The following is a 23,536-nucleotide window of genomic DNA, read 5'->3' as shown; positions in this document are numbered from 1 at the left end:
ATATTTATCATTGTTCAAAAACACTGAGAAAGTGCCCAGAGCAGTGAATCGAGACAGCCAGAGTTTTCAGAACTAAGGAAGATGCATTTTTTTAATGTCCTGAATCCAGAATGAATACCCTGATTGCTTGCGATCATCCATTTGGTCTACGGTCCCCAATTTTTAAGACTGCTTTCTGGTCTCCAAGAAAGTTGGAAGATCAATGAACAAAATTGTTAACGAATACAATTTCCTGCAACTACAATTAATCCCGTGTCTCTTCTCATTCCCCTGAATTATTTATAATAATAATAATGATAACAACAACAACAACAACAACAACAACAACAACAATAATAATAATAATAATAATAATAATAATAATAAAGTTGGAAGGGACCTTGGAGGTCATCTAATCCAACTCCCTGCTCAGGCAGGAAACCCTATACCATTTCAGACAAATGGCTGTCCAGTCTCTTCTTAAAAACCTCCAGTGTTGGAGCATCCACCGCTTCTGGAGGCAGGTTGTTCCACTGGTTCATTGTTCTCACTGTCAGGAAGTTTCTCCTTAGTTCTAGGTTGCTTCTCTCCTTGATTAGTTCCCATCCGTTGCTTCTTGTCCTGCCTTCAGGCGCTTTGGAGAAGAGCTTGACTCCCTCTTCTTTGTGGCAGCCCCTGAGATACTGGAAGACTGCTATCCTGTCCCCCCTCGTCCTTCTCTTCGTTAAACTAGACATACCCAATTCCAGCATCCGTTCATTATATGCTTTAGCCTCCAGTCCCCTAATCATCTTTGTTGCTCTTCTCTGTACTCTCACCAGGCTAAACTAGGGAATCTAAACTTCCATCTACGAATGGCAGGGCAGGCAAGCCTTCCCAGGCAGCTGTTAATAGATTATGCATCGCTTTTGCTCTGAATGCCAGCAGAGAACACAGAACGAATCACCGTTTGCGGTCCTTACCAACTCGGTAGGCGGAATGAAGATAGTGCAACCCTTGAGCACTGACCGGCTGGCTGTGTTGTTCGTCTTCAGAAGGAAAGCCCCCCGTCACAAGGGAGCTGGGCTGAGAAGACAAGCTTGTTAAGGAAGTCCCTTGAATTGCTGGGAAAGTAGACCCTGCGTGAACACTTCCTACTGGAGAGAAGAAACAGCCGTATAAAGGGGAGAAATCAAAAGACATCAGCTACAGGATTTCAGCTATACATGGATACATGTCAGGGATTCATATTAATTAACCTGGTGGAAACATGGTAGCAGAGAATAAACAGACTGGGTTATAACACTGTATGCCTGATCGTTCTAAAAGTGGACTTATTTCCCTAATTTTTGGGGATGTTTCCCAACACCTGAGCCTTTCTCTATCCTCTCTCATTTTGCATAATTGTTCTGTCCCCGTTCCGACCCACACACCCAAACAGCCAGCCGAGGGTTTAAAGACTTCTCCAGACACCAATGCACAGATAAGAAACTTGGCAGCAGCTCCGTAGCTGCCTGCCAAGACCTTTTTACTCCAAACACACAGAAACAAAAACAATACACACAGTTTTGAAACCACAGCACACTACTTTGCCAGAGATTCAGNCAACATCCCTGAAGGGGAGAGCAAATTTAACTCTCCAGTGGGCCAAAGGCTTCCTCACTCACACTTCCCACACAGGCAAAGAGAGAAGTTTGAGCCGACAACCTTTTGGGCCTTCATCTTGTTAAAATATAAGCCTTAATTGTAAAGCCCCCTGCACCATGGGAAAAGGTGGGAAAAGCAGCCTGTGGGACAATTTGTAGCAAAGAAAAACCATATGGGGAAGAAGCTAAATTAGAAGAGTATTGATTTGTTTCTTTTTAAAAAAGGAAGAACCTTGGGACTCTGCAAAGGTTAAAGATTAAAGACTGGGAAGGGTAACAAAGGTTTGGCACGAGGGTCAGTCTCTTTTTTTGCCTTCTTTAGTGTTGGTAATTAAAAGAATTCCCATGAGAATCTTCTTCCCATGTTAATTTCTTTTTAGAAATTTATAAAGCGGTCCAAATCTATAGCAGCGTGTAGTAAAAACAACCAGACAATACAGCTGAAGCCCCAAAAAATATACCAACACTAGAAGAAAAACAACCAAAAGGCAATCAAAAATACAAGACCTGCCTGCCCCATTCTGTTCCAAAACCTGGGAAAAGAATCAGATTCTCAGAGCTTTTTTGCACATGGCTTGACGTTTGTGTGCTTTTTCTAAACAACAGGTACCACAACAGAGAAGCCCTACTGGGTCCTGTTCCTTAATGGATGAAAGCATGTGAACTTTGCCTGATCCATACAGGAGCTATGGGAGATGGAAAGTCCTTTAAAAATAACCAGGTCCTATGCCAGCGATGGCGAACCTTTTAGAGACCGAGGGTCCAAACTGCAACCCAAAACCCACTTATGCATTGTCAAGTGCCGGGTGGGTGTGGCCCATTGGCTGGGTATGGCCATTGGGTGGGCATGGCCCATTGGGTGGGCATGGCTGCGGTGGTAACGGCAGACTGGGTGGGACTAAAAAGTTCAATCAATTCCAACTTTGGGAGATCTTTTTTTTTTTCCGCGAGAAGTTGAAATTGACTGATTGAACCTTTTTTTTTTTTTTTGGGTGCACGGCGGAGGAGGCCTAAAGCAAAAAGGTTTTATAAAACCCAGCTGGAGGCCTAGGACTGGGGCGACAGTGTGCGTGCCCACAGAGAGGGCTCTGAGTGCCGCCTCTGGCACCCGTGCCATAGGTTCGCCACCACTGGCCTATGCCATGAAAGGCTTTGCAGGTAATAAGCAGCACCTTAAATTGCACCTGGAAGACAAGTGGTGACTCACGGACCAAAGATGCTACATGGGTCTGTTGAGATGCATACCTGCCTGTGCTGCAGCATTCTCCTTCACCAGTTGTATCTTCCAAGGGGCTATCAAGGGCAGCCCCATGCATAGCCCATTGCAATAGTCCATGCCTGTTGGACTTCATTATCATTCTAACAAGGAGCGAAACTCAGATTGGCCATATTTATCATTGTTCAAGAACACTGAGAAAGGCCAAATGCCCAGAGCAGTGAATTGAGACAGCCAGAGTTTTCAGAACTAAGGAAGATGCATTTTTTTAATGTCCTGAATCCAGAATGAATACCCTGATCGCTTGCGATCATCCATTGGGTCTATGCCCCCCCCCCCCAATTTTTAAGACTGCTTTCTGGTCTCCCAGAAAGTTGGAAGATCAACGAACAAAATTGCTCATGAATACAATTTCCTGCAGCTACAATTAATCCCGTGTCTCTTCTCATTCCCCTGAATAATAATAATAATAATAATAATAATAATAATAATAATAATAATAATAATAATAATAATAATAATAATAATAATAATAATAATAATAATAATATTATTATTATTATTATTATTATTATTATTATTATTATTAATAATAATAAAGTTGGAAGGGACCTTGGAGATCATCGAGTCCAACCCCCTGCTCAGGCAGGAAACCCAATACCATTTCAGACAAATGGCTGTCCAGTCTCTTCTTAAAAACTTCCAGTGTTGGAGGATTGACTGTTTCTGGAGGCAGGTTGTTCCACTGGTTAATTGTTCTAACTGTCAGGAAGTTTCTCCTTAGTTCTAGGTTGCTTCTCTCCTTGGTTAGTTTCCATCCGTTGCTTCTTGTCCTGCCTTCAGGCGCCTTGGAGAATAGCTTGACTCCCTCTTCTTTGGGGCAGCCCCTGAGATATTGGAACACTGCTATCATGACCCCCTCGTCCTTCTCCTCGTTAAACTAGACATACCCAATTCCAGCAACTGTTCCTTATATGTTTTAGCCTCTAGTCCCCTAATCATCTTTGTTGCTCTTCTCTGTACTCTCACCAGGCTAAACTAGGGAATCTAAGCTTCCATCTACGAATGACAGGGCAGGCAAGCCTTCCCAGGTAGTTGTTAATAGATTATGCATCGCTTTTGCTCTGAATGCCGGTAGAGAACACGGAAAGAATCACCGTTTGCGGTCCTTACCAACTCGGTAGGCGGAATGAAGATAGTGCAACCCTTGAGCACTGACCGGCTGGCTGTGTTGTTCGTCTTCCGAAGGAAAGCCCCCCGTCACAAGGGAGCTGGGCTGAGAAGACAAGCTTGTTAAGGAAGTCCCTTGAATTGCTGGGAAAGTAGACCCTGCGTGAACACTTCCTACTGGAGAGAAGAAACAGCCGCATAAAGGGGAGAAATCAAAAGACATCAGCTACAGGATTTCAGCTATACATGGGATACATGTCAGGGATTCATATTAATTAACCTGGTGGAAACATGGTAGCAGAGAATAAACAAACTGGGTTATAACACTGTATGCCTGATCATTCTAAAAGTGGACTTATTTCCCTAATTTTGGGGGATGTTTCCCAACACCTGAGCCTTTCTCTATCCTCTCTCATTTTGCATAATATTGGTAAAAGGCAAAAAAATTACACCAAAACAGCCCGTGTCCCAGCTCCTCACTGGGAATGACAGAACTTCTCCCCTCTCTATACCAGGGCTTTTCAACCAGTGGTACGGGTAGCACCTGTGGTACATTGGCACCTGGCAGGTGGTACGCGACCATCCTAGAAAAGTGGTAACGAGGGAGGGGAATGAGTTGGACCGGTGGCAGCACCGCACAAGCCTGAGCGAGAGATGGCTGGAGCTGCAGGGCTGTCAGGGCTCAGCGGAAGCACCAGGATCAGTGCCAGGCTCCAGCTGGAGCTCAGCGATGATCCTGGTGCTTCTGCTGAGCCCAGAAGAAGCGCCGATCAGCTGGAATGTTGCAGCATCTCCAGGGTCTTGTGATTTACATTCAGATGCTTGGCAACTGATTCCTATTTATGACGGTCACACTGTCCCAGGGTCATGTGAAGTGACCAAAACCTGCTGCAACCACCCAGGAGACGGGGGGAATAAAAACCAAACACCCCCCCACCCCACCCCCACTGCCAATCCTCAACAGAAATGCTCACAACAATGAAAACCTCGGACAGGAAGAAGAGCGCCGCCGGGTGGGCAGGCAGATGTCTTGCTTGGCTGTGCCTTGGGGGGCACTTTTTTCAGTGCCACTGTAACTTTGAACAGTCACTAAGCGAACTGTTGTAAGTCAAGGACTACCTGTACTTTATCACTTTTTTCCTTTTTTTTTTTTTGGTCAAGTTTTTGACACCTTGCTAGGCGACGGGTGGTACTCGGATGTTGCCATATCCTAAAAGTGGTACAATGGGTGAAAAGGTTGAAAAGCCCTGCTCTATACGAGTACTTCTAAAAAAGTATTTGCAATAAGCTAACATGTCATCTTCTATTTAAACAGAACAGAAGAGTGAAATCCTAAAGGCACAATGTCTGTTAACACTGGTTTAATTACACAGAAATTGATGAGAGGGGGAGGCTAGTTGACTCACAGTTTTTATGGAGTGTTCCAGATAACATCTCATGACATATTCTTGCAACATCAAAAAGTAAGAAAGACAACCTGGCAACATAGATGAAAATAGGAACTCATGGGATTCAATTATGTCAGGCCATCGGACAAATGCAGATAGCGAAGGCCCAGTTCTTACTACTGAAGGATAAGAAAAAGGAAGATTTGAGACCCACATCTCAGGGGAAGTGACAAAGATCAGGAAGCCGTGGCAGGCTGAAGACTTTTGTTACCAATAGGAAAGAAGAGAAAACATATGAAGGCAGATATTCCAGGTGTACCGGAGTAGTAGTCCTTATAGTAATCACTGCCCATGTGCTACTCTGTTGACACGCATGGAATATTGTGTATTCTTTGGGGAGACATTTAAAGATTGGTGGGTTATTTGAGGAAACACATTTTGTTCCATTTAAGTAAGTAAATGTTGGGATAGAAACAATTATTTTTTTGCCTATCACTAAAATCCTGAAAACTTGAAATCCAAAGAAGCCGTTCTAGTTTTTAACCTGAACTCAATACTACTTATGGACTGGGTGAATTGATTCAGATTAGACCAGTGATGGCGAACCTTTTAGAGACCGAGTGCCCAAACTGCAACCCAAAACCCACTTATGCATCGTCGGGTACCGGGTGGGCGTAGCTGCGGTGGTAACGGCAGACTGGGTGGGACTAAAAAGTTCAATCAATCAATTCCAACTTTGCAAGATCTTTTTTTTCCCCGCGAGAAGTTGAAATTGACTGATTGATTGAACCTTTTTTTTTTTGCACACGGCGGCAGAGGCCTAAAACGAAAAGGTTTTATAAAACCCAGCTGAAGGGCCTAGGACTGGGGCGACAACGCGCGTGCCCACAGAGAGGGCTCTGAGTGCCGCCTCTGGCACCCGTGCCATAGGTTCGCCACCACTGGATTAGACAGTGGTGTAAAACACTTCTTGGCCAAATTTTTAACTTAGCAATTAGATCTACTCTCTAGGTAACACAAAGGAGATTTGAACGTCTTACCACAAACTTGTAATACACAAAAGACACTGATTTTTAAGTAGCTTAATTTTATTCGTTTACTCATTAATTTGCATAAAAATCTTATTTTTCATCAAGCACCACATCCCATCGGTTTGCAAATTCTTGAAGGAACGCCACTCAAGTGACCTTATGTGAGCGAGCAGATAAATTCTTCATACAGATAGGAAATGAGGGTGATACAATAGAAACAGAAATTAAAATGCTGAATTTAAATACAATTGTGGACTCGATGTAGATATTCAAAGTCAAATTACAGCTTACAATTTGAGTGCTGCACAGCGTAGATTTCTGCCCAAAACCAACACCGAGAATAATATCCGAGACCAAGTTAAACTGAGTTTTTGACTCATGGTGAAATGTACTTGCGTATTTATAAAACATTTATACATTTATAAATGTTGATAAATTATTTACTACAACTCACCAATAAATACCAAAGTCTCTATCAGACCTTAAAATGTTTCTGCAACTTAAAATGATTTTTTCCCTCTTTTTTGGGAATTTTTCCTTCACTGGGGAGAGACAGACACTTTGAAAACATTTCATTAATCTGAAACAGGTTTAGAAAGTGGCTTACTGCTTCCCCAAGACTGAAGATCTGCCTTTTAAAACATTTCTGTTCACATCTATGAGTTGGCATTAAAACCGGCATACATATGGGACTTAACATCAATCAAATTAAAGCAATTTAATCTGTTTTTTTCTTGTTTTGTTCCATTATCTATAAGACTGGAGACATTCTCTGCAACAGTGGAGAGGCTGATGAGAAAAGAATGTGTTCACATATTGTAGGGTTCCTATTCAATTTTCTATTTTCCCCTTCTTTTCAGATAATTAAAATCTAGCCTTAGAAAAAATCAACAAGTATAACTTAGTCTCTGAGAATGTTTTTTTTTTTTTCATATATTGCTGGCATTGCCTCTCTCAGATGTTCTGCCTTCTTCTGGTATTTCTGATGCACTTTTTCAATTAGTCAATGCTATATTTCAATCACATTTTTAAATAAATTTTGTAATAATTTTCTGCATGGCAAAAAAAATGTTTCAGTATGTTGCTTGTACTATCTGTCGGTTAAATCATTTTGTTTTGAGCATGTCTCCTTTTCTTCAGGAAAAACTGTTTGTGTGTGTGTGTATGTGTGTGTGTGTGAGAGGGGGGGGGAAGGGAGAACATCCTTGTCTCAAGGTTTCATAAATCAGTGTTTCCAGGTGAAATGGGCAATCTATAGTCAGCAAAGCCTACAAAAGTTCTTTTGAGTACTTCCCAAGGACAGACAACATTTTTGGACTTCTGGCTATTTTGGGGAACCTGAGACAGAAATAAGACACCATCACAAAAGGGCTGTGATTAGGTCCAAGAACCCTGGGATCAGGGTAATTATAACTGCTTTGGGGGTTGTTTCTGTTCCTGCTGTTTAAATCAGTAAAGTGATGGGAACATAACCTCAATCTCCAACTTTGAAACTGATTTACTGAAATTCACATAAACACATCAAATCTCTAGAACAGGGGTAGTCAACCTTGGCTCTTTTATGACTCGTGGACTTCAACTCACAGAATTCCTGAGCCCTTTCCCCTCAACATGGCTGGCTCAGGAATTTTGGGAGTTGAAGTCCACGAGTCATAAAAGAGCCAAGGTTGACTACCCCTGCTCTAGAACATCTCTTAAACATGAATGCAAATGGGATGGGAAAGTAGAGCTCGGGGTGTGGTGTAAACACAGGTAATCTTGGGCATATGAATTTCTGTCACTAAGTGACATCAAGTGATCTCATTACTTCAAACCACAGAATGGAATAGAGCTGGAAGGGACCTTGGAGGTCTTCTAGTCCAGCCCCCTGCTCAAGCAGGAGAACCTATACTGTCTCAGACAGGTGAATGTCCAGTCTCTTCTTAAAAATCTCCAGTGATGGAGCGCCCACGATTTCTGGAGGCAAGCTGTTCCACTGGTCGATTGTCCTCACTGTCAGGAAGTTTCTCCTTAAGTCCAGGTTGCTTCTCTCCTTGATCAGTTTCCAACCATTGTACCTCGTCCTGCCCTCTGGTGCTTTGGTGAACAACTTGGCCCCCTCTGCCTTGTGGCAGCCCCTCAGATACTGGAACACTGCTATCATGTCTCCCCTATTTCTTCTTTTCTTTAGACTAGCCAAACCCAAGTCCCGTAGCCGTTCTTCGTATGTTTTAGTCTCCAGGCTTTTAATCGCCTTTGTTGCTCTTCTCTGAATTTTTTTCCAAAGTCTCAATATCTTTTTTTTGTAGTATGGTGACCAAAACTGGCTGCAGTATTCCAGGTGTGATCATACTAGGGTTTTATAAAGCGGTACTAATATCTTGCGTGATCTTGATTCTATGCCTCTGTTTATACAACCCAGGATTGTATTAGCTTTTTTGGTTGCTGCTGCACAGTGCTGGCTCATAGTCAAGTGATCGTCCGCTAGGACTCCAAGGTCTCTTTCACAATTACTGTTTTTAAGCCAGATCTCGCCCAATCTGTATTTGTACCTTTGGGGTTTTTTTCTGCCTTATTGTAAGACTTTGCTTTTCTCCACATTGAAACTCATTTTGTTGGATAGGGCCCATTGTTCAAGTTTGTCAAGATTTTGGATCCTGAGTTTGTCTTCTGGGGTGTGGGCTACTCGTGTCAGTTTGGTGTCACCTGCAAATTTGATGAGTTCCCCTTCAATTCCCTCATCTAAGTCATTTATTAAGATATTGAAGAGTGCTGGGCCTAAGACAGAGCCTTGTGGTACCCCGCTACTTACTTCTCTCCATGTGGATGTGGTGCCATTGAAGACTACTTGTTGAGAACAGTTTGTCAGCCAGCTACAGATCCACCTGGTGGTGATGTTGTCTATTCCACCTTTTCCTAGCTTACCAAGGAGTAGGTTGTGGTCTACTTTATCAAATGCCTTACTGAAATCTAAGTATACTACGTCCACTGCGTTTCGCTGATCTACTAGTTTAGTCACTATCCTGATCATTTAAATGGGAAGAGGTAGGAGTCACAGGCAAATAGGCTAGTGCAGGGGTAGGCAACCTCGGCTCTTTTATGACTCATGGACTTCAACTCCCAGAATTCCTGAGTCAGCTATGCTGAGAGCTGTGGGTATGTGTCATGGGTGAGTGCTAGGGAGTGAGGGCAAGTGCCATAGGCCAGGGGTGTCAAACACGCAACGTCATGTGACGTGTCGCAACGTATCGCGACTTTTTCCCCATTGCCGTAGCTGGGGTGGGTGCGGTTTTGGCATGACGCATCCGGCCCATGGGCCGGCACTTTGACACCCCTGCCATAGGCAGAGGAAGTGCTGCAAGCGAGTGATGGCCCAGAACAAATTTTGATCACGTGGCTAATGACCAGAACTTTAAGAACCAGTTACAAGTCCATTTTTTCAGTGCTGTCAGAACTCTGAACACTTGCTAAACAAATGGACGTAGCCAAGGACTATCTATATCAGTGATGGCGAACCTTTTAGAGATTGAGGGCCCAAACTGCAATCCAAAACCCACTTATGTCGTCGGGTGCCGGGTGGGCGTGGTCCATTGGATGGGTGTGGCCAACTGGCTGGGCATGGCCAACTGGCTGGGCATGGCTGTGGTGGTAATGGCAGATTGGGTGGAACTAAAAAGTTCAATTAATCAATTCCAACTTTGCAAGATCTTTTTTTTTCCCCGCGAGAAGTTGAAATTGACTGATTAATTGAACCTTTTTTTTTTTTTGCACACGGCGGCGGAGGCCTAAAGCGAAAAGGTTTTATAAAACCCAGTTGAAGGCCTAGGACTGGGGCGACGGCACGCGTGCCCACAGAGAGGGCTCTGCGTGCCACCTGTGGCACGCCTGCCATAGGTTCGCCACCACGGATCTATATTGTTCCCAAAGTCCCTTCATATCATTAAGTGAGAGGCTTTGTCCTCTGACTTTGCACTGCTCCTTATGAATAAGGCCTGATTGGGGGTCTGAGTAAGGCATGCTGTCCTTTTTCCTCGTTTTGCACTTCACCCCTTTTGGTGCCTTAGTGCAAGGGTCTCTGGAACCAGGCAAGGGGGAGGTATCTCCTGTGGCTTAGGCAACCTCCAGTGCCAACAACTGCTTCCAGCTGTAAACTCATCCCTGTTTGCAAGGAAAGCACAATATTTTGCCTAAGTGCTCCCACTGCTCATTCCACTTCTCTCTTTTTCCCCCACCCCTAAGCACCGGCACTGTGCTTACTCCCTCCCTTTCCCTGCCTCATACTTTATTGTGAGGATGCTGAACGATCTGCAGCCTAATGTAAAATGACCAGTTGCAAATGATAGTTTGTGATGGGCCACATTGCCAATGGAAGCCATTCGGTAATTACGACCGCAACACTGGAAAAAAAAAAAACTAAACGCAGCCCCCAAACGTTCAGAACATTGTGAGAAAAATCTGACAGTTGTAACTCAACCACCAAGAAAAAGGTAGCAGCATAGTGAAAGTTTACTGTTATTATTTAATAATAATAATAGTAAAGTTGGAAGGGACCTCGGAGGTCATCTAGTCCAACCCCCTGCTCAGGCAGGAAACCCTATACCATTTCGGACAAATGGCTGTCCAGTCTCTTCTTAAAAACCTCCAGTGTTGGAGCATTCACCGCTTCTGGAGGCAGGTTGTTCCACTGGTTAATTGTTCTAACTGTCAGGAAGTTTCTCCTTAGTTCTAGGTTGCTTCTCTCCTTGATTAGTTTCCATCCGTTGCTTCTTGTCCTGCCTTCAGGCGCTTTGGAGAATAGCTTGACTCCCTCTTCTTTGGGGCAGCCCCTGAGATATTGGAAGACCGCTATCATGTCCCCCCTCGTCCTTCTCTTCATTAAACTAGACGTACCCAATTCCAGCAACTGTTCCTTATATGTTTTAGCCTCCAGTCCCCTAATCATCTTTGTTGCTCTTCTCTGTACTCTTTCTAGAGTCTCAACATCTTTTTTACATCGCGGTGACCAAAACTGGATGCAGTATTCCAAGTGTGGCCTTACCAAGGCATTGTAAAGTGGTATTAACCCTTCACGTGATCTTGATTCTATCCCTCTGTTAATGCAGCCTAGCACTGTGTTGGCCTTTTTGGCAGCTGCAGCACACAGCTGGCTCATATTTAGGTGATTGTCCACTAGGACTCCGAGGTCCCTCTCACAGTTACTACTATTGAGCAAGGTACCCCTATAGTATACCTGTGCATTTGGTTTTTCTTGCCTAAATATATAACCTTGCTTTTTTTACCATTGAATTTCATTTTGTTAGATAGCGCCCAGTGTTCAAGTCTGTCCAGATCCTCCTGTATCCTAAGCCTGTCTTCTGGAGTGTTGGCTATTCCTGCCAGCTTGGTGTTGTCTGCAAATTTGATGAGTTCCCCATCTATCCCCTCATCCAAACCATTGATATAGATATTGAAGAGCACTGGGCCCAGAACAGAACCCTGGGGCACCCCACTACACACTTTAACACTCTCGTTGGTTGTAGTCACAGGAACAGATGTTGGAAACTAAACGTTAGACGTTTCCACACTAGAAGCCATGCTACAGTATTGTTAATATTTGCAACGATCAGTTAGAGAAAAATCCTGCTAAACTGTCTTTTCACCTGGCATAGGAATACTCACTTGCTACATTGGAAGACAGAGAGAGCCCTGTCTCAGCGTGGTACGGGTGCATGGCGATCTGTGTCATGGAAGGGACAGCGACTCCTGGAAATGACACCGCGGCTGCCGCCAAAGACGGAGTCGTTACCGAGTAGGGGTACTGGGCCCCGATGAACGCTGGGTGGACACCCTGCAGAGAAACAGGATACAGTTGCCAGTTCCTTCACAAAGGGGCAAGACCACATTTTGGGCAGGGGCAATCCGCCCTTCGCATACCCACAATACCATCTCCTGCACATTATTTGAGTTCTGAAAGGGGAAGACGTCCAAATTAAAATATTTTTTTTTAAAAGGTAATATTTCTTAGGGGTGTCACCTAAGAAACCTTGACCAGGGGCATGTGAAAATAATCCATAGCTGCAGGAAGAAACATACCGAGCGTATTTTCATAGAAAAATATCAAGTAAAAATTTATACCAGAGCTTTGCCAACAGTTTGAAAGTTGTAATTTCAGAAATGTAAGACTTTTTGTTGACACGGACAAAAGATAGTACCCATTCTAGTTAGGCAAGGCTAACTCCAACTACTTGTGAATAAAAAAAACCGTGTCCTGGTGTTAATAAGTTACACTCAAGACATTATGATCTCAAATAAAAGAAAAGAGATTCCGATAGCAATTGGTGGACGAAGCTGGATGATCCATCCAAACACAGATTGAGTGAAGCTTCGTTCAAGATTGTCCAAGGGGCACCAATGTGACTGTACAATCATCTCTCTGATCTCCCAGATTCTTAGCCTTTGATTACATCAGAAACATCTGAGAAAAACTCCTCCCAGGAGACTTTTAGGGCAGTGTAGTTGCTATTACTGCTGTGTGTGTAGGTGTGTGCCCACGAGAGGTTGTTGGAAAGCATTTCTCCCCTTGAACAAAAAAGAAACTTTCCTCCCAACGTCCCTGCTCACAAATGAAAAAAGAAATAAAATGCCATTTCTGCCCAGCCATTGCCTAGTCCATGGGTCGGCAACCCACGGCTCCGGGGCCCCATGTGGCTCTTTGAACCTTCTCCTGCAGCTCCCAGTCCTCCTCCGCCATTTGCAGAGAGAGAGACACACAGAGAGAGGCACTTGCGCTTCCCTTCTCCCTCCCTCCCTCCCTCTCTCTCCCTCCCTCTCTCTCTCTCTCTGTGTAAAAAAAAGAGTGGCCTCACGCTGTTCTCAGACAAGCTGACAAGCTTATTGGGCGGGGCTCCTGCCTTTGCTGCATCTCAGCAGGAAGCAGCAGAAAGCAGCAGCTCTCTCTCTCTCTCTCTCTCACACACACACACACACACACACATACACATACACACACACACTGAGTGGGGGAAGAGGACTAGCAGACCAAGGGCAGGAGAGAGCAGCCCAATAAGAATGTGTGTCAGCTTGTCGGAGAACAGCATCAGGCCAGCTGGCCAGGTGAGCAGAAGATCGGAGAGAGGGAGAGAGGGGGGGAAGAAAAGAGGAAGGGAGGGAGAACTCATGCACAGCAGCCTCTATTTCTTTTTAATTAAACTCTTCAATCAAGCCCCCTCCTCCGATGCGCGGGCCTGTGTGTGTTTTGCAGCTCCCAGTGTTTTCTTTTCTGTGGGAAATGGATCCAAGTGGCTTTTTGAGTGTTTAAGGTTGCCGACCCCTGGCCTAGTCCCTGTCATCTGAATTCAAAAGTAGATGTGCCATGGTCAAAGTAGTTATTCTAGACTGTTTTTCTAGACGGTTACAAACAACTTACCTGTGGATAAGCAGAACCGGGCACTGGAAAGACTGCTGGCCGTGGCATGTGCTGAAGAGGATGGCTGATGTATTGAGGATTGCAAGGAATGTGGGTCTGGAGTGTCGTGTAGGGGTGCAGGCCCTGGGTGTGCGCGTGTGCCATTGCTGGTCCTGCCACGGTGTGCTGCTGGTATATGGTGGACCCCACTGAGATCACAGGCACTACCGTGGCTGCTGCCGTCACCGCAGCAGCCACCGTTACTGTGGCGGATTCTGACGTCACTCTGGTGTCTGGCTGTCCACGGACTGTTTCGCACGGCGCCCGGGCTCCGTTTGCACTGCAGCCTGTTGCTCCTTCCCTCTGGGCAAGAGTTACCCCAACCGTTTGCTCATACAACCAGTACCACTGATGAGCAACTTCGAATAGAACTTCAGGATAAACTCCGCCGCCTTTGGCGGCCTCTTCTACAGCCAAGCAAGCCTTCTCCAACATTAGATTATCCTGCAAATTCAAAAGCTACATTGAGATTCAAGGTTTTTTATAGGAGCCTTCAGAAGTAACCTTTTAGAATCAACTATTACAGTGGCAGCGAACCTATGGCACATGTGCCAGAGGCGGCACTCAGAGCCCTCTCTGTGGGCACGCGCGCCGTCGCCCCAGCCCCGCTTCCCCGTGCCCCCCTTCATCAGCAGCCCCCCCTTAGAAGTCACCCCCGGCACGGCTTGCGCAGAGCAGCGCAGCCAAGGACATGGCAGCTGGGCAGCAGGAACAAGACTCCACCCTCATGCCCCATCGTGCGCAGATGATGCTGGGTGTGGCCGCTATGGCGCTGCAGGGCTGCTTGGGTGATCTGCGGCGGGCTATGGAGGCAGTGGGTGGCCCTGCTGGTGGGCGGGGTGTGGACGGGGATGGAGCAGGGAGGACCGGGCGGTTTTGGGGCACTCGGTCTCTAAAAGGTTCGCCATCACTGAACTATTAGAATGAAATACAACTAAGGGCTGCAAGCAAAATTAGCAGTATGAAACAATTAGGCATGGAAAAGGCCCGCTGCTGAGTTACAAAGGGAACAGCTACCTCCCCCTCTGGCTGAACAAAATGAATCAACGATAAGCAGTTCCTACAAATTAGAAATAAATTGCAATTATGAAAATCTGAAGGAGGAGAAGTTTTTAGTATAATATTCTGCCGAACAAAGTTGGAAGTATAAAACAACTGACTGCTCAGTTTTGTTATCGGCGTGAAATTATTAAAAGACGTAGACGTGGAAATGGTTAATCTGCTCATGGTTTACAACCACCGTTGGGACCAGAATTTCCACTGTTAAGCAGGACAGTCGTTAAGTGAATCACACCTAATTTTACGACCTTTTTGCCAGTTGTTAAGCAAATCACTGCAGTTGTTAAATGAATCATGCAGTTGTTAACTGAATCCGATTTCCCCCATTAACTTTGTTGTAAATGGCTGTAAATGGGAATCACGTGACCTGGAGATGCTGCAACCATTGTAAATGCAAGCCGGTTGCCAAGCACCCAAATTGTGATCGGGCGATTGTGTGGATGCTGCAACAGTTCTAAGCACAAGGCCCATTGCAAGTCACTTTTTTCAGTACCATTGTAACTCTGAACAATTACTAAATGAATGGCTGTAAATCTACGACTATCTGTATTCCATTTCTGAAAAATAAACACACAAGGCTGTTTTCCAAAGCCTCAGACGCTAATAAATGGCTCTGCACGATTTATAACAATTTACTTTTATACACAAGAAGCTTTGAAAAAAATTAATATAAAATCACTTTATTCTCCTCAGTGGTTTTATGTATTTGGCTTAACTTAGTTGTTCCTGATTTGTTTTAATTCAGTTTATAGAATTATAAAGCTATAAAACAACATGCCAGTAACTAGAGCAGGGGTAGGCAACCTTGGCTCTTTTATGACTCGTGGACTTCAACTCCCAGAATTCCTGAGCCATGGCTGGGTCAGGAATTCTGGGAGTTGAAGTCCGCGGGTCATAAAAGAGCCAAGGTTGCCTACCCCTGAACTAGAGGAAGGATCTTTCCTACAACACTGAAGTTGCTAGGTAGAGTCATAACTTCACTTTCAAGAGATGCAGCTCCAAAGAACTTGAAAACCAGGGAAGATAACTTTTAAACAATATAGTTTTTGATATGTTTACTCAAGAAGAATGGTAGCCCACATTTCAGTCCTGTTCCACAATGCCATGAAAAAGCTAGGCAGATGCCTGTATTTGCTAGGTGTTGAGGTGAATCAAAGGCTTCTGAATTGCTCACCTGCTCTTTGCACTGGACCAGGGCCCTTTGGATCTCATTGGGGTTCAAGGCATGTGCATGTGGCAAACAGCTCAACGCCAACTCAGCGGCTGATCGCACCATATTGGAATCCCGAGCTCTTGAAGCTCTGTCGGCCAACGATGCCACTTCTGGGGGGGTTAGGTGACCATCCCAGCACTCCACCAAGATATTCAAGGCTGCACTGCCAATCTCCATGGCTTGCCCTAGAGGCCAGATAAAAGGGCAGAAGAAAACCATGTCAGATATGGTTTGTATATTTGTATATTAAGGAATATTTGTATATTAAGGAATCTCAAGGGCTTTTAATTCTTTCCAGTGATCAAATTAAAGACTAGGAAAAAACAGGGGGAAGCCACGACCCTGCCAGCCTCTGCCATTGGTCCATTGAATGCCAGACTGCTTTTGAGAACTTAAAGAGACTATTTGCACCAGAACCCATTCTCAAACATCCCAATCCTGAGAAAAAAAATCATCATTCAAGCTGATGCCAGCAATGTGATGTAGGAGCTGTTCTCTTGCAAAAGAATGAGAATGGGGATTTACAACCCTGCGCCTACACCTCCAAAAAGTTAATGGACACTTAACGAAGGTGGGTGGTTTGGGAGAAAGAGGCTTATGCGGTAAGGTGGGCTCTGCTTACGTGGCGTCACTTCCTTGAAGGAAGTGACTTACCTTTTGAAATATGGACTGATCACAAAAATCTAGAGGCACTGACCAGGGAGATAACTTGGGGGGGGGGGGCTCTCCTAAACAAGTTCGGTGGGCGCAGTATTTTAACCGTTTCAACTTCACGCTAAAATACATCCCGGGAGGAAAAAATTTCCTAGCTGACGCCCTGTCCAGACTGCCCCAATACAAAAGCAGACAAGAGGAGATAGTGAACTCCATTATTCCGCAACCAGAATCAGTCTCTCAAGTAACAACAGGAGGGCCATCACAGGCAAAATCAACTGAACCTGATAGCCCATTAATGAAGAGGCTAAAAGAGGAGTTAAAAAACAATTCCTGGTTCCTGACAAATAAAACCATACTGACTTGCTGGGACGGGTTGGCTTGGAAGGGAATATCTTCATTAGTACAGAAAGAGCTAAAGCTTTACAAACTGTGAATGCTCAAATTGAAAGCTGTTTTTGTTTTACTACACAGGACCAGTTTTAAAGACTGACAAAAACCAGACTTAGAATGGAAACTCAGCGGGGTTCAGGGTGACTCAGAGCTATGATGTAGAAATTATTTATCTTTGGAGCAGTGCACGCTTCTCACATTTTTATATGGCGATCCTATGCAAGGTCATTCTCCCCATTGCTCACCCTAATCTTTTTCACAATAGATAAAACTATAGCTGTAAATGTGAATGGAGTAATGAATGCTTTTTTCCACTGCGCAATATAGCCTCCAGCAAAAGGATAAAAAAGGGGATATAACAGCTGTTACTTAGAACGTTTCCCAGTTTGCAGACCTTCCTGTGTTATACAAATTGTGCTAGGAAACTACTGATAAGACTTCCAGAGCACCACTGGTTATAGAAGGAAGCCACATGGAAGGGCGTCTTAAAAAATAAGACAGATATGTTGTGTGGAACAGCTCAAGCAGATACTACTCCCACCTGTGATCCAAGAGACATGGGAGGAATAAGTCCGAGAGAGCCAGTTTGGCGAGACAAAGTTGTGCAGTCCCAATGCATAGAGTCCAATTTCAAAGGCGCAGAGGTGAAGGTTACGATGAGGCCCTTGGTGGCCACCGCTAGAAGACGGGTGGGTGAAAATGGAGGTGCTGCTGTTTCCCCCAGCCTTAATGAGAACTGTCTTGGCCAACTCAAAATAAAAGTGAGCAGCTGCCTCCGAGGGCTGATTTGGGACGTGGGGGGCATGGCTCTCCGGTCGCCTGCCCTTGTATCTGCAGAAAGAAAAATAACACAGCCGTTAGACAAGTTGAAATGAAACCCAAATAAAATACTCTTGAGATACCTCCAAAAGATAATAAAGCTCCCATTTCTGACTGAGCCTCTCCCTGCTTTAGAGACTCTTTCTTAGGCTAAATGCGGGTCAAAGCCAGGAAACGTTTGTACCATAAACGCACAATTCTAGATGAGCAGCAGCACCCACCTCCCAACCTCCACGGTCTTTGCACGTGCCCCTCCACTGGCCCTCCGACTTCCGCTGGAAGAAGAGGAACCCAAGGAATCACTGGAAGAACTGCTGATGCTGTCGCTGTCCTGTCCCCGGCCCCAGGAGGTAGTTGCCCAGCCCCCTCGGAGGGGGCGCCGACTGAGGGTGGGGGAACTGTCAGAGGTGGTTTCCGGGGCACTGCTATCAATGCTTGCCATTCCTGCAAGGCAGAGAGAACAGGTAAGCAAGCTTAGAGGGCACAAAATAATCAGACCACAATATGGAATACCATCTCATTTTTTCAATATACAGTAGTGGCCAAAATTGTGGAAATCTTTTGGGAAAAGTGTATTTTTGAGGTTTGATGGCTAATAACACAACTTTTTTGGAGGGGAGTAGTACCATAAAATTATAGCTCAATGGAAAGATAATTCAATCAAGAACGTAATGCGACAAAGTTTGTTCAATTGTCTGTGCTCTATTCTATGAAAAGCTATAGCCAAATAACCAGAAAAAGGAAGCACAACTTGCTTAGGTTGATATCGGGGAGCTTTCCTTCATCTGATTGTAGCCAATGAGCATGAGTGTTTAGAGAGCCAATCGGGTGTCATCTTGTTTTGGCAATGAGCCAATCAGATCATGTCCTGTTATTGATGTCCTGTATTGAAGCTGAGAGGAGGACATTTGTCAGTGTGTTATGTGATCGCTATCAAATTAGTTGGGGTTTTTTTCCCTTTCATTTAGTGAGTTTGTAAAACGTAATAAAATTGAAGTCATGGTGCAAAGAGTTGATTGGTTGCCCAGAAAGCGATGTAAAATAGTATTATGAAGTGAACAAGGCTACAATTATAAAGAAATTAGAAGAAAAATTGGTGGAAACTTAACCAAAAGTGGCGTTTCTACTGTACACTTTTCCCAAAAGGTTTCCACAATTTTGGCCACTACTGTACAGGAGATTCTGCCGAAAGTTTAAATCAGAAACTAGAAAATTGACACCATTTGTTTGAGAGCTTCTGGAGGCTCCAATTTAAATTCTGTCCCGTTAGGAAGCATTACAGGTCATTATACTGCCCTGATTTGCAAAGTGTTACAGCAGCTGCCGAGGAATGAAAATGTTGATCGAAGAATTCTCTCCCAGTTTGGCATACGGAAATAAATAAGAGACAAGCTTGACTCCTGTATATTTCCATTTGCCAAACTAAGCCACCTTACTAATTTCAGCTAATTATTTGCCAAATCCTGAACATTATTTACAGCAATAGGTAGGCAAAATTCCCTTCTCACCAAAAGACTGGAGGCAGTGCTTACTTCTCTATTTATAAATAGATTTATAAATAAAATTATTATACATAATTTGGTAGCACCAAAAGAAATTACAATCAACTTCACAGACTATACAAATTTATGCTAACATAGGTTTTTTTTTTCCTTTCCATTCAATTATGTCCAATTCTCAGAGACTTGTTTTCTTAGCAAGGTTTTTTAGAAGTAGTTTGCCACTACCTTCTTCCTAGGGCTGAGAGAAAGTGACTGGCCGAAGTTCACCCAGCTGCTTTGTCTAAGTTGGGACTACAACTCATGGTTTCCCAGTTTCTTGGATGATGACTTGACCACTATCCAAACTGACTCTTCAATATAGATAACGCTGGCCCAGTTTTCACAATCCTAAACCCTTGTAACATCCTCAACCTATTTCTTACCACATTCTGACTTCTATATGCAGCAAAAACAATTAACAGTTTGTTTAAGGTAGGCCTCTCAAAGGTTTTTAGCTATTTTTGATTGGAAAGAACACATTCATATGGTATGTTATGTGTGTGTGTGTGTGTGTTTATGTGTTATACTGCAGATCTTTATGAGTTTAACCCTTATTAATCTATACTTTGGGACCCTTCACCTTCTTAATTTGGAGGAAAATAATTCACATCATTATTTACTTTACAAATGTAATAATTGCAAAGTTACAAATTGATAAGAAGTTCATGCTTCAGGTAGCTATTTGCTAGCCTACCACCAACATGAGTACTTTATGAGATCCATGGTGGTTAGAATACAGTATTGTAGGCTAATTCTGCTGACTGTCAGGGGTTTGTTCCTCACTGGCTCAAGGTTGACTCAACCTTCCATCCTTCTGAGGTTGATAAAATGAGGACCCAGATTGTTGGGGGGCAATATGCTGACTCTGTAAACTGCCTGGAGAGGGCTATAAAGCACTATGAAGTGGTATATAAGTCTAAGTGCTATTTATATGGCTTCATTAAAGTATGTATTTGTATAGCTCTCTATACGTATATCACATCGTATTTTATCTTAATGGTCATCATTAAAACTGGCGAGAGGGAGACAAAGCCCCAGGTCACAAAAAAGATACGCTAACTAATTAATTTTGAACTTCAACAAATCCATCTAGAGCAGGGGTGTCAAACTGCCGGCCCGTGGGCCGGACACGCCATGTGGAAGCCGCGCCCACCCCATTGCCGGCAATGGCAAAACCGGCCCGATACGTTGCGCGACGTCATGTGACGTCGCGAGTTTGACATGTCTGATCTAAAGACTACTAGTAGATTAGGATATTAACAACGGTTCGTGTAGGTTTTCCATTCATAATCAATGAACAAAGCATTTCTCATAAAAATGTTACCTGAAGTCAGCCAGAACTTGCCCTCTGGCTGGCAATCTTTGCCTCAATGCCGTCCCCACTTGCAGAGACCTCTGAACCATCACAGGTCTTCACCCAGTAGCAGAGTTGTGAAGTCCAGCCCCAAGTTACCTGTGTGCTTCTTTTTCTGTCTGACTGGCGAACCCCAGCATCTTCCGTTGTAGCCCCCTCTACTTCCAAGAGCTATTCGGCTAGGAACTTTCCCTTCTTGCTTTAAGATACTGGACTCCACAGGTGGATCACAAGGGGATCTCTGAGGGTTCTCTGGAGAAGCACAAAAGGTCACTTAGAAAGGCAGTAAGAGAAAAGAAGAGCATTTGCAAACAAGGGTCTGTTTCAATGCTACCGCCAAGACTCAGTTCCTTTCCCCCAGAAATATTGACAGTTAAAAGTCCGGGATAGATATTCACAGGCTGATTCGGCCTCCCTATTCCCAAATGGGAAAAACTGTAAATGAATACTGCAGTTGGAAAAGTTTCCTAAAAACAAGAAAAGCAAAACTTCTTTTTGGAATTATTTTACAGCAAATGGCAGACAAACGTTTCAAGAAAAGCTGTAACTGAAAACTTTCAGGTAACCAGAAGACTGAAACCTCTATGTCAAGAAAAAAATTGGTTTTTTATTTCCTTTTTTTAAAAAAAACAAGCTTTATTAATTTTTCAAATTTTTACATCCAAGTAATTAGGAAGCAGTGTGGTGATAGGGCAGACATGTCAAACACAAGGCCCTGGGGCTGGATGCGGCCCGTGAAGTGGTTTCGTGTGGCCCGCGAAGCCATCCTGGAAACAGTGAGGGAACGGCCCCCACTGCCTTGGCCCTGGCCCAGGCCGCCCGGGAGCCAATGTACAATTTTTGTGGTGGCATTCAGTCTTAGCTCCACAAGGCCGTCTGGAAACAGCGAGGAACCAGCCCCTGCCGCATTGGCCCCGCCCCCCTGGGTGCATGCTAGGGAGGTATCACCCTTTGTGAGGAATGAAGAAATGGACCATGCCTTGGCGCTTGCCCCGGTCCCTCCCCCTTCTGCCAGAGACCCTCAGATGTGTCCCACTCCTGCCCAAGCTCCCACAGGCACCCTTGACGTGAACGATGTAGAGCTGGCCATACTCACCCAATAGGCCACACCCACTCTACCCATGCCCACCCACCCTGGCAAAACCACAGCGAGGAACCAGCCCCCGCCGCATTGGCCCCGCCCCCTGGGTGCATGCTGGGGAGGTATCACCCTTTGTGAGGAATGAAGAAATGGACCATGCCTTGGCGCTTGCCCCGGTCCCTTCCCCTTCTGCCAGAGACCCTCAGATCTGCCCCACTCCTGCCCAAGCTCCCACAGGCACCCTTGACGCGTACGATGTAGAACTGGCCATACCCAGTAGGCCACACCCACTCCATCCATGCCCACCTACCCTGGCCACACCCACCTGCCCCCCCCAAGGGCAACCGTAATGCTGATGCAGCTCTCAATGAAATTGAGTTTGACACCCCTGTCATAGGGTAATCAAAAATCCAATAACAGAATCATTCATATATATCTCAGGTTACCTCATTAAAAGTTCCCTCTCTATTTCCCTTAATTTTTATATCATATTCAAGTTAATACATTTCTAGATAGAGCTCAATCAATCAATACATTATCAGTAAAATTTTATTTATACATATCCAAATCCTGTTTTTTAAGTTTTACTTAATTCCAATTACCATGTTCCAATTTAGCCATCCATAACCATAATAATTAAACTTCGGGTAACCCTAATTTCCCTCATTTCATTACCAAATAATTATCGTGTCTAGAATACACATATTATTCCGAAAATTAGATTCTTACTTTATTTCACAAATATATTCTATTTCTCGTCCTGATAGCTCATTTGCTAATAAAATATCTTTCAGTGTCACAAACCCATTTCCGTATTACAATTCAAAACTATAATCTAACAATTAATTTTCGTTTCCATTATAAATCTAGGTCCTAAATATTAAATCAATCAGTATCTCTAAAAATTTCCTTAACCCGCTAAATAGAATTTTAAGCTATTCCATCATCAATCAAGAAGAGAAGGAGAAGAAGAGAAAGAAAAAAAACAAAACAAAAGGAAAGAGTCCCATTTTTAAACCTAACTCTGGCTTTCTTTTTTTGCCAGGCAGGTTTCCATACCAGTGCCTTTAAATCCTCAAATAGGTCTCCCTTCAATCCTAGGCTTCTTATTTCCTATCCCTTCTGGTCACGGGAAGAGAGCAGTGGGTGTCCTGGGAAACAGCTGTCCATACCTTGGGTAGTCTTCTCTATAAAGGGTTCGGAAGGATTGCTTTGGACTGTAGGCGGTACACCTGTCTGCTGTGCCACAGATGTTCCTGGGAGATGCTGCATGGGTGCAGTTGACTGGGTAGCATGTTTGGAAGGAGATTTCTGATTGGGTACTGTAGGTTTGCTGGACGAGTAGAAGGAACTCAGAGTTTGAGGCTTGTGGGTCTGACTTTCCCTGTCCAGCAGCTTATCTAAGATCTACAAAACACGGAACAGGAGAATGCAGAGGTTACTACTGGAACTAAGCAAATGGAAGGGATAATGTGGCATAGTCAAAATTCACCTAAAATCAGAAAGCACTCAGTTCATATGATAGGCATGAGGCTAAATTCTCATGGATGCACATGCAACGAAATGAGTCAGTTTATTGCACAAATTCAG

The 23,536-nt window shown here is 44.2% G+C and overlaps 1 protein-coding gene across 1 annotated transcript in view; it reads right to left on the bottom strand.

Moving 5' to 3' along the window:
* The window catches only part of ZSWIM8 (zinc finger SWIM-type containing 8), an 81,961-nt gene that overhangs the window by 5,045 nt on the left and 53,380 nt on the right, over positions 1-23,536 (bottom strand). Inside the window, exons 16-23 of the mRNA XM_015823553.1 lie at positions 23,119-23,353; positions 20,965-21,117; positions 18,192-18,414; positions 17,693-17,982; positions 16,066-16,289; positions 13,794-14,276; positions 12,047-12,215; positions 3,994-4,167 (exon numbers count right to left, since the gene is read on the bottom strand). Coding sequence (XP_015679039.1) covers positions 3,994-4,167; positions 12,047-12,215; positions 13,794-14,276; positions 16,066-16,289; positions 17,693-17,982; positions 18,192-18,414; positions 20,965-21,117; positions 23,119-23,353 — 1,951 coding nt within the window. The remainder of the gene's footprint in view (positions 1-3,993; positions 4,168-12,046; positions 12,216-13,793; positions 14,277-16,065; positions 16,290-17,692; positions 17,983-18,191; positions 18,415-20,964; positions 21,118-23,118; positions 23,354-23,536) is intronic.

The sequence above is a fragment of the Protobothrops mucrosquamatus genome, unplaced genomic scaffold (genome assembly GCF_001527695.2).
Source record: "Protobothrops mucrosquamatus isolate PMUCROS unplaced genomic scaffold, P.Mucros_1.0 scaffold1910, whole genome shotgun sequence".
In the NCBI taxonomy this organism is placed as follows: Eukaryota; Metazoa; Chordata; class Lepidosauria; order Squamata; family Viperidae; genus Protobothrops; species Protobothrops mucrosquamatus.
The sequence above is the reverse complement of the archived record's forward strand: the minus strand, read 5'-3'. Positions and strand labels throughout refer to the sequence as shown.